At 41.7% G+C, this 11,484-nt stretch overlaps 1 protein-coding gene across 1 annotated transcript in view; it reads right to left on the bottom strand.

The window, feature by feature from the left end:
- Window positions 1-547: 547 nt before the first annotated feature.
- DSTYK (dual serine/threonine and tyrosine protein kinase) overlaps window positions 548-11,484 on the bottom strand; it is a 66,831-nt gene continuing 55,894 nt past the window's right edge. The window contains exons 5-13 of the mRNA XM_007953462.2: window positions 10,171-10,254; window positions 9,366-9,542; window positions 8,639-8,768; window positions 8,212-8,368; window positions 7,634-7,766; window positions 5,856-5,969; window positions 4,419-4,533; window positions 1,189-1,323; window positions 548-735 (exon numbers count right to left, since the gene is read on the bottom strand). Of these exons, the coding sequence (XP_007951653.1) occupies window positions 548-735; window positions 1,189-1,323; window positions 4,419-4,533; window positions 5,856-5,969; window positions 7,634-7,766; window positions 8,212-8,368; window positions 8,639-8,768; window positions 9,366-9,542; window positions 10,171-10,254 (1,233 nt within the window). The remainder of the gene's footprint in view (window positions 736-1,188; window positions 1,324-4,418; window positions 4,534-5,855; window positions 5,970-7,633; window positions 7,767-8,211; window positions 8,369-8,638; window positions 8,769-9,365; window positions 9,543-10,170; window positions 10,255-11,484) is intronic.

Below are 11,484 nucleotides of genomic sequence, written 5' to 3'. Positions count from 1 at the left end.
ACTGGGGCTTCTGTTGTAACTGGAAATCTCTGGTTGCAGATAGCAGGACCCAGCCATCCCACCAGTTATTTTTGTTGTTCCTGTGTTCTCACAAACACAGAACAAAGCTCAAATTTTTTTAGGGTCCTGACCACTGAATGGAATTAAACTGTGGAAGTCATGACAATGAGTTTTTAATACTATCGCCACTGCAGTGTACATTTGGTATCTTGCAAAGAAACATATGGAGTGAGCAGATGATGGTAAGACTTGCCTCCTTATCAATTTCAAGACCAGAACATCCCATTTTTCAGCTTTACACATGACCTAGACAATCCTGCTAAAGGAATAGCTTGAGACATTGATGAACTGCTGAATATGTTCAAATGGCCATCTAACTCTTCACTGTCCAAGAGTCACCTCTGCCTGGGAAGGTCTCAAGTTGCCCAGCAAACACCAATTCCCTTGAGAGCTCCTTGTACTGAATAAATGTCATATTCTCCCCATGGCCAAAAGATGGGGAAAGGAAAGAGACAGAGATTAAGAAAGAAAGGTCTCTTCTTTGCTTTCAAGTGGAGTCATCAAGCCCTCTGTTTGGCCGCTCAGAATCTGACTTGCATAGCCGATCCATGATGCCCTGAAGCATGGGCTGGACGATGCCTAAAAGAGGCCTCTGAGAGGGGTCACCATCCCAACAGGCTTCCATCAACTGCCAGCACTCTTCATCAAACACAGGGAGACGTTCTGGGCGAGCCCCTAGAGGAAGGAGCATGGAAATAAGACCAGACTTAGTACAGGGAGACCAATGCAATGAAGAGGCATGACCGGTTAATAGGCTGATTATCCAGCTGGGGCTCAGGATGCTAAAGAATGCAATCAGCTTTGGTTTCCACTGCAAAAATCTAGGTTGGAACCTAACAATAACAGTGGTGAAAAACTGGAACACACTGGTACAGAAAGCTGAAGAACTAGAAATTCTAAAGAAAAAAAGGCAAGTATGACTGCCTTTCTGAAACAGTTAAATACAATGCTGCCTTGAAGCAAAACTCTGATTTCAATATCGTTTATTTTCTGGATCCCATGGTTAAAGCATGTACGTGGTCCTGCTGAGGAATGGCTGGAAAGGGAAAACGGGAAGCTTCTGCTGCAGTACCCAATCACACCGCTCTCACCTGAGGAGTTTGGATAAGCAGGGCTTGTGCTTCTTACCTCTCCGCACATTGTTCCAGAGATGGTCTTTGCTGGCACACCTCTCAAATGCCTCCGGGAGCCTGACAGACCCTGAGCATATATACCAGAAAAGAATCCCAAAAGCGTAGACATCAACGGAATTATCATACTTTCCTATGGCAAGAAGGAATGAAAAACAGTCAGTTAGAGAGAGGGAGGCAACAGTAACACCAGTACCACCACCCTGCATCTGCAAAGGTCTTGATATATTTTGCCTAAAACTTTTAATATCCATTATCTCCCATAACAACCCTGTCACATAGGCTGGACAAATTCATAATACCCATTTTAAAGTATAAAAACTATGGTATTGGGAAGTCAAAGCTAGATATATTAATAAGAACTAGCTGTTGACTAGAACTTGATGAAAAGGAGGAAGATAAAGCCTTTTATTTTATGCAACAGTCAAAAAATAAACCCTGAAAGATTGTATTAGGGACATAAAGCTGGGAAATATAGGTGGGTGGATGCATTGGAATCAGAATAAAGATTTTTAAAGTCAGGCACAAGAGTCTGAATTTAGCAGGCAACAGGAAGTCATTTATGTTTTAGAGCAGGAGGTGACATGAAGAAGATGCTTTAGAAGATTATTCTGACAGCCAACAGGGTAGTCTGAGGTATGCAATCACATTGCAAAAAGCAGTTTGCCCTTTGGTCACAACACTGCACCTGAAGCTAATGAGTGGGGCTGACTAAAGAGGGACACCTGAGGCCCCAATGGTAACTAAACCTCACAAGGCATAATCTGTCATGGCCACCTTGGGAGTCCCAGGAGATCACCCTGAGGTACATATGAGGCTTTCTTCTTGGTGACCATGCACTGGACAGGATAGTACACCTCTCTTTGGGACATGGAAGCACCATGCTGTAATGCCTTCCAGACCTCACCCTGTATGTTTCATTTGTATCCTTTTTGGTATTAAAAAAATCTGTAGCCACAAGGATGGTGTATACTCCATCAATTCAGTGAGTTGTGCCAGTGAATTAATGAACCCACAGTGGCAGTGAGAGCCAGCAGGAGCTGACATCTGCCTGTTTGGCAGTATGAAAGAAGGTGACTTTCTAATGTGTGAGCAATGACCTAGCACTGGGTGGCTAAGGTTTGAGAAATGCTGCATGGACAGCTGTTCTGAAAGATGGCGTCCATCAAACCTACAATCTGACCCAGCTCTGTGTGGCTAAGGTTGGAGAGAGATTGTGTCAAGTGAGAGGGTAGTGACAAGAATGGAAGTGGGAAGGTGAGGACTGGATCCATTTCTATCTATGGGAACTGGATTTATGCTGATCCATCCAGCAGTGAAGGTGGGATTTGCCCACTGGGCCCCCTGTTTAGTGCAGGTGGACTTCAGTAGAAACGATGAAAGGAATTTACATGATGAATCCAAAAAAGAACGGATTAAATGTAATAAAGATTAAAAAAAAAAAATCTAAGTTTCTTGTCTAGTGCTTCTATAAGAAATAGCACACATGGGTAGCTTTGACAAACAAATTTATTTTCTCACAGTTTAAGAGGCTAGAAGTCCAAATTCACATTGCTGGCTCTAGGGGAAGACTTTCTTTCTCTGTTGGCTCTGAAGGAAGGTTCTTGTCTCTTCAACTTCTGCTTCCTTGGAGATCTCCATGTGTCTTGGCATCTATCTTACTCCATCTCTCTCCTCTGCTAGCTTGTTAAACCTTTTTTTATATCTCAAAAGAGACTGACTCAAAATACACCCTACACTAATCTCCCTCATTAATATAACAAAGACAACAGTGTCCCAAATGGGATTATAACCAAAGGCATATCCATTTACAACACATATTTTGAGAGGGATATAATTCAATCCAAGAGCTCTGGGAGCATAGTGCCTTAGCACTTGACTGCTAACCAGAAGGCTGGCAGTTCAAACCCACCAGCCACTCCTTGGAAGGAAGGTTAGGCAATCTACTTCTGTAGTGATACTGCCTTGGAAACCCAAGGAGGAGTCGCTATGAATCGGGTCCCTCTCGATGGCACATAACAACAACAACAACATAATTCAATCCATAACAGGAAAGAAAGAAAAAAATGATGACTGTCTACTTGGTTCATATGTGGGTAGGACTATGTATGTCCAGCTAAACTCCTAATCCTTCTGTGTATCTCATATTGGGGAAAAACTTGTGTACAAGGCCAACCAGAGAAATTAAAATATTTTACTAGGTTAAACTCTTGCCAGTATTTATTACCAACCTGCAATTACCTTTCCATCTTCCCTGACAATGGTCCAGCCTTCTCAGTCCACTCAGACTCAAACCTCAGAGTCATCTTTTCCCCATAACAAGTGAGTAACAAAATCTTACTCATTTTTCCTCTTGAATTGATCTCAAATCTGTAACTTTTTGTTTGTTTGTTTTGGCACTACCAATATAATCCTGGAGACAACTATCACCTAACTGGTCTCCCCAACCCCCAGTACTTTCTCTTCTTCATGATAAATGTTTGGATTTGGGGAACAGAAAGCTTTAGTTTCAAATCCCAGCTCTACTTTCTAGTTCAATGTTTTGGGCTAAGTTTCTTCATCAACTTGGCCTCAACTACTTTATCCATAAATTGACATAAAAATACATCATCATCATAGAATTGTGAGGAGTAAATGAGACAAGATATATGAAAAAACCACATGCCTAGCTCAAAATATATACTTAATAAATGAGTTAAATCCTACCCACCAATTTATCCCAGCCTGACTCAAGTTCTCCCTCAAATTCTACCTCTTCCACCAAATTATCAAGTATTTTAACCTTCATTTATCTCTTCACTAAACCGACAGTACATTATACAGCAATGATTTATCACTTAATCCCATGCTGTCTCATACTGCTCCCTCATATTGTACTTCTTTTAATATGGTATCTGTATGTTCTTTATGGACAACTCCCTATTATCAAACCAAACAGGAGTTATTCCATCAATATTTTATGAAGAAATAATTGGTTGATTGTGGTGATTTATGGCATTAATATCCCAGAGAGAAAGCCAAAAGAATAGTTGGTGACTCTCACTATTTTTCCCTCAACCCTTCCCTGCTTCACTTCCCTCCCTACTTACCTTAGGTTTTTGTGTTCTAGTTTTTTCCTTGCTTGTGCCAGACCTGCCAGGAATGCTAGGGGATATTAGCCTTCAGGGGAGTACTCAGGGTTAAAGAACTATGCCCTGTCCATACCCACTCTCTGCCCTCCAGCCTTACCTGTGAAAAGTTCAGGGGCCATATGGATTGGGGTCCCCACAATGCTGCCTGACATCATAGCCTCTGGCTTGCAGAATCCTAGGTCAGTAATCTTGGCATGGTTCTGCTTGTCTAGCTGCCAACAAAGCAAGGCAAGAGTTACCCTGCCTCCAATCCTACACACAGCACTCAATTGCACACACAGACTCAAAAAGTAGGTACTTAATAAATCCTGCCTCCAACCCTTCCATCTCTAGATTCATTCCTATTATTGTCTTCCTCCCTACATTATGAGCAACCTGATGGTAGGAACTGTCTTTTTCATCTTTGTACTTCAGACACTCACATAGTGTTTGGCATATATCAGGACCTCAATAAATCTTTTTTTTTTTTTTTTAAATTTTGTTCTTTAAAAAAATTTTATTATGATTTGGGTGAAAGTTTACAGAGCTAATTCATTTTCCATATAGCAGTTTATACACATTTTGTTTCATGACATTGACTGCAATTCCCCACAATGTGACAGCTCTCTTTCCACTTCCTCCCTGTAGTTACCTCTTCACCGTGTCCTTCCCTCCAATGCACTCCCACCTGTCCCAGCTGTCTCCCTGTGCAAACACTGCCCTTCTGTTCTCCCACGATTGATCACTCCAAGGAGTCTATCTACCTGATATAAATGTTCACCCCATATGCCTATTGTTTGGCTGGAAGCCACAGGAGTGGGTTCAGTTCCAGACCTGAAGGGTAACTAGGGGCCATGGTCTCAGGGGGTCTCACTAGCCTCAATCAGACCAGCAAATCTGGTAGGAACTCGATAAGTCTTAAAAGAATGAATAAGTGAAGGTCTACAGAGGACACAGAGGAATGCATTTTAGCTCCTGATTCTCCCCCAACCTCTAGACTACAGGGCAGAGAGTTGATAACTAGGAAGGCTAAAGTCCTCTAATCATCGGAGGAGAATTTCTTATAATCTCTTTAGCTTCTTTTCCTAACAGTCCATGAGAATAAATCTATTTGGCTATTGATAAGCCTCCTAAGTTTCAGCCTACAATTTTCGGAATATTTTTTCCTTCTCCCAGAGGGACAGAATATAAATCTGGGTAAAAGTTACATGGGCCTTCATAGCATTAATCTTTTAACTTTTCTGTACATTTAAAATTTTTCAAAATAGTGTTGGTAGAAAAAAAAAAATGAAGCATTGAAGGCTAGGCCTATGATGAAAACCTGTGTATAATAATGAAAAACATCATTATTGCACCCCAACCCTCCAAACTTTAAGTTCAAGAATGCAAAGTTCAAACTTAAAGTTCAAATTGATGGTATATCCATTATGCTGTTAACTCTACTGTTTTCCCTCTGGTCTCTTCCCATTATCAAACTTCCATTTATGTGTACACTCCAAAAGGTCATTTAACCCAGAGAGGCAGGATATTATCTTGAGGAAATAGCTCTACTTACCAGCACATTCTTCAGTTTGATGTCACGGTGGACAAGTCCCTGGCTATGCAGGAAGCGGATTCCCTCCACCACATCAAGTGCTATCTGTAAACGTGTCTCCAGGGTTAGCCCCGCCTTGGGAAGACAAAAGACCTTACTTGTCACTAACAAGACAACTCCTCGATCCCTACTTTCCTTGAACCAACTGAGAATTCCTTCTGTGGGGTGCTAAAGGACTGACTGTACTAGAGCACACAAGGGCAGAGAGGGGAATGAAAGAAGAAAGAAGAGGAAAACAGAGAGAGAAGGAGAGGAAAAGCAAAGATGAGCAAGCTACAAAGGAGACAAAGCCAGATGAAAACAGCTGGCAGGCTGCATTTTGCCAGATAGACAATCCCGAAGTGTGACTAGGAGAGGGTGCAATCAAATAACAAGTGTGACCTCATTTCTCAAACTTGAACAAACTCTGCAACTGCTCACAAAACTTAAAATAACTAATTTTAGGTTCCTTAGGCCATTTTATTTCCATTGCTTTGTAGGCCTGGTTAACCCAGGTTTGGTGGATTCGAATACCAAAGTAATAGTACATCCACCAAGCCTCCACTTTAGGGTCTCTTGAATTCTGGAGAACATCATATTACTCCTATAAAATTTCAGATAAGGTTCTCCAGCTAACTTATGGAAAAGACTCCTCTGAAATAGAGGTAAAATAAAGTCAGTTGGAGAGCCATTTTCTTCATCATAATGATTCCTCATGGCTCCTGGAAACATTTCCAAGGTTTCCTCTGGTCTACTTCTGGAACCTTCATTTAAACTGGTACACAAGGATTTGTGAGAAGGCACCTACCTTCTCTGGGCCAGCTCCTCTCCCCCCCTTCTCAGTAGGGTTTCAACACAACTCTTAGCCCCAATTGAAGGTTTCACCACAACTCTTAGCCTTTACTCCAATAACATCCTTCAGTAGATTCTCACTGTCTATAACAGAAATTTGAATTCTATGGAAATTCTTAACATTTCTGGTCCTCTGTGATTTGTTCCCAAACTCTTTCCACATTATCTCCCTCTCATTCCCCAAATAAAATACCTGCTCCAACCTGACCAGTATCCTTACTGATCTTCAAATGTGCTCTGGACATTTTGCTGTTCCTTCTCCGTGGTGTGGCCTCTTCCCTCCAGCTGCACAAATTCCACCCAGCAAGGTGTATTCAAACTCCACATCCACTGACTACAATTCTCCTAAAAGCCCCTGGCAATTATACTTTTTGGTATCCCTTTATGGTGCTTAATATAGGACCTTATACAAAGTATACACTAATAAATATTTGTACCCTCCAGCCACTCCTCGGAAGGAAGATGAGGCAATCTACTTCCGTAGTGATACTGCCTCAGAAACCCAAAGAGGGGTGGCTATGAGTCGGGTCCGACTTGATGGCACATAACAACAACAACAAACAAAAAATCAGGGCAAAAAGAGAAAAGAGAGTTACAGGAAGCTTTTCTGCTCTTCTAAGGAATTCTGGTGTTAATCTAAACCAGGAGAAAGTAACCAGTCTAGATTTTAATCAACTCTGCAGTGGGTCAGACTGATAAATGACAGTATCCTGGATATGTACTGAAAATAGATTCTAAGATAGACATTTTAAAGGTTATCTGGAAATAGAGACAATAAAACTTGATTACACCAATAATCATTTATGAAAACTAGAAGCTCTGAATAAACAGGAAAGGATAAAGGGCCAGCCAAGAACCAGTGGATCTGGTTGACAGCTGGCTCTTGATCTCTCCTCCCATCCACTCACCTTCAGCCCTGTGTAGAGGTCCCGGTGTAGCCGCTCCATGATGAGCAGCACGGCAATGCTGGATCCACCACCATAGTTGTAGTCGATGACTGAACCATGGAGATCCACCAGTCGCTCATGCTTTGGCAGAGACCTGGTGGGAAGGAGAGCAGTCTGGGCTACAACGCTTAGGTTCTAATCCTGCATAGCACGCACACTGTGGGAAGGAATAGCCTCGAGACCACACTTAGTCCAGGTCCAGAGGTAATGGCTCTCAGTGCAGAGAGAAGGCAAAGAGAATGGCTTCTCCAAGAACACAAGAAAAAGAAAATTAAAATTTAAAAACACATACGCCATTAGGACTAAGGAAAAAAGTCAAATGTGAAGATGAGACTGAGAAATTAAGATAGCAGGGAAAAGCAAAGACAGAAAAGGCCTTTGAGAGAATGTTTCTGAGCCAGACAGAGAAACTAGTCCACAATATTTTGAAATATAGGTATGAAGAACAGGGCATGCTGTATGTAGCTCTTTACATAAAACTTCCACTGGGCTTCTGGGTTCTTTTTTTTTCCATAAAGATGAATGAGACCAAGACCCACCTCATATAGTGAAACTCCAAAGCCAGGTCATTCCAGTGCTTCTCATCTGGAGGAACAACTGACTTGAGGGCACAAGGGAAGTGTCCCCCCCAGTTGTCACATAGATATACCACACCATATTGGCCCCGGCCTAGTTCCTGTCCCAGTTTAGGTTTACCTATAAGCAACAAACAGAGAGTAAGAAGTTCTGGTGTCACTCTAAGCCCATAGAAAGGAACTTAACTGGTTTAATTTAAATAAACTTTGATGATGTTATCTGAACTACATGAACAGCAGTACCAAACAGACTTCAGAAGTTCAGAACCCAGAACTAAGTGCTTATGTGGCTTTCCAAGGAAGGACTGAGATTCTCCCCAAGGCTGCACATGAGACTGTCAGTTATCCAGAACCCTCCTCCAATTTAGGGGAAAAGCAATTAAGGGCTCACGATGCAGCAAGACATCCTGTAAAGAACGGCTCTCCAGAGAAAGGCGAGCCAGGCGGGGTGCGTGATCTTTCCGAACCTTCAGCCATAGGTCTTCAGTTTTCTCTAGCCGGCCTGAGTGGCCAGCCTCCAGCTGAGAAGGAAAAAGAAAAAAGGCATATGATTTAAGTCCCTAGCCCAAATTTATTAAGTGGCTACCTTACTTGTCACAGGGATAATATCTACTTCATAAGAACAATTGTGAGAACTAAATTAGATGTATGCAATGTGTTTAGCACAAAGTGGGTATATGATAAATAATTTTCCTTTCATATATACAATCACCTCTACCCTCACCTGCAACGTATACACACACATGGCCACACTAAAGAGAGAAGCAGATGCCACATAACTATAAACTAATATGGAAACTGGAAAGCCATCTTTCTATCATACATTCCTAAAATACTATAAAAACTTAAAATTCCTAGCATTCTACAGTTTCTTTCCTCACTGAGTGAAATGGAGCAAAAAAATAGAGCAAAAACCCTATTCTCCCTAGAATTAAAAATAATCTTCACTAAAAAACGTATTGATGAATCTTCCTATAATGCAATATTATACTTTGACAAAACAGAAAAAGAAAATTTGACTTTTAAAAAATTATATGGAGAGTAGAAAGCAAATACTCTCCTATGGATGAGAGTTTCCTCTGCTTGGTCCAGCTGTATGTCCTTTTCCACATACCCACCTGCCGCAAAGAGGCTGCAAAGGCCTCATGAGAACTATTGAGCCGAGTCCGGAATTGGCTGCAAATGCTCTTGGCCAACTTGGAAGCACTGAGGCTCTCGATGGCTTCTTGGGCCACCTTCCTCTTCCACTCTAGAGTGATGACAGGTGGGCTCACCCATGTGATGCGCTGGATGATCTGGCAGGATGAGGACAGTGAAATCACTAAGGGATGGGAGGCAGGGACCACTGCAAAGACCCAATGCACTTTGTTCTCTGGGTTATCCACTCATTAAAAGAGGCTGTTAAGACAGGAGCTGTATGAAGTCCAAGTCTCCTCTCCAGTTCCATCTACCTCACAACTAGGGCTCGGCCTAGATGAAAGTATCAAAGAACACCAGGTCTAGTCTTCACAAACACAAGCCCTTGATACATTATATTCAGTGCCAGGGAAGCCCTAGTAAATCTATTTCTGAAGTCAGAAAACACCTAAGTAAGAGCCAGATCAAATTCCAGATCAGGAACCACACATAGCCTCTGGAAACAACAAAGCTTGTTTCTGAGGTTGGGAAAAAGAAATATGAATATAGTGAAAAAGAGTTGTTTGGCTCCATAAAATATCACCTAAACCCACCACTTTTAAGAGTGAAGGGGGACACTATTAATAATTAATTCACAATAGGCATTAAACCAGAATTCTCCCAGACAGGTAAATCAAGATATGGCTACCTACACCAACAGAAGATCCAAGCCATCAATTTGCCATTGGGGTAATTGGGAGTCATTTGAGCTGAAGGCTGAAAAAATTTTCTCTGAGCAACCCATACCTGCTTAATTTGCTCCCATAGCATCCTTGTTACTGAGGACCCTGAATGAAATGTGACTTCAACATGATAGGCAGCATTTAAGATCTGAAAGAAAACATACAACAAAATCAATATGCCCAGAGTACAGTGGCTGTTTTAAAAATGCAATGAATGGAGGCTCCGATAAGATGGCAAAATAGGCAGACAGACTACACAGACTCTCTTCAACAAAGAAAAGGGGAACTAAGTAACACAGATATAGAAGATAATCCTGGAGCCCTGAGCTTTGAAGGGAAGGATACAGAAGTGGACTAAACTCCAACTAGTAGAAGAACTTGCATGAAAATATCAAAAAAAGAGACATACGGAGCTGTAGTCTGTCAGCGATCATGACAGCACAGACAGCTTGGATATTGCTGAGTGGTGTTAGGACCTAAGAATTAACCTAAAAACTGGCCCTGCTAGCCAGGGGCTGCATGGAGGACTGCACTGGTGGCTAGTGAATAAAATGGGAAGCAGTAAAGAGGAAGGCGGGCTGAGCTGTGTGGACTTTTGCCTGTCCAGAGGGTGCGGCCACTTTGAATGCTTACAAGCGGTTTGATGGTTTTGGGTATTTAAAGTGACAGCATTTCCCAGATTCCAGAGACTTAAGAATAGGTTCCACTTGCCAGGAACCACAAGGACATTCTGGACACCAACGACTGGAAAGGTGTGATATTCCCCTTGTTACTCTTATACCCTACACCCTCTTGGTGAATGGAGGTGCAGCCATCCCTCATTCCCACCCACCTTCTGGGCTGGTAGGAATTCCATCTCAGTCTGTGTGCTCTGATGGAGCCTGGGTGTCCTGACTCGCCCAGAGTATTTTTTTTCCTTCTTCCTTTTTAGTTTGCTTTTGTCTGTTTTAAAATTATTATTATTTTTTTGTCCTTTTTATTATTACTCTTTATTCTTTCCTTCCCAGGTTCTAGTTTTCAGCTTTTTCTCTCTTCCCTGTTCCTGGTTCCCATTTTTTTTTTTTTTCTCATGGTTAATCACATTCCTCATTTTTCTTTTTGCATTTTTCACATTTTTGTCTTCATTATTTTCCTACTCCACCTTTTTTCTCTTATTCCCCTCTCCCCAGATATTGAGGGCTTTTTCTTTTCTTTTTTTAGTTATTGTTCCTGTGTGATTACACGGTGTTTTTTGTCCATTTGCTTTTACTTTTCTGATGATTATTCAGTTGTTATTTTTATCTAGGTAAAAGAGCTGAACAGAAGATTTCAAAGAGCAGCTCGAGTAGACAAAGCCAATTACTATAATGAAATGTGCAAAGACCTGGAGTCTGAAAAC

This window comes from Orycteropus afer, unplaced genomic scaffold (assembly GCF_000298275.1).
Source record: "Orycteropus afer afer isolate SDZICR_OR568_19922 unplaced genomic scaffold, OryAfe1.0 scaffold00013, whole genome shotgun sequence".
NCBI lineage: Eukaryota > Metazoa > Chordata > Mammalia > Tubulidentata > Orycteropodidae > Orycteropus > Orycteropus afer.
The sequence above is the reverse complement of the archived record's forward strand: the minus strand, read 5'-3'. Positions and strand labels throughout refer to the sequence as shown.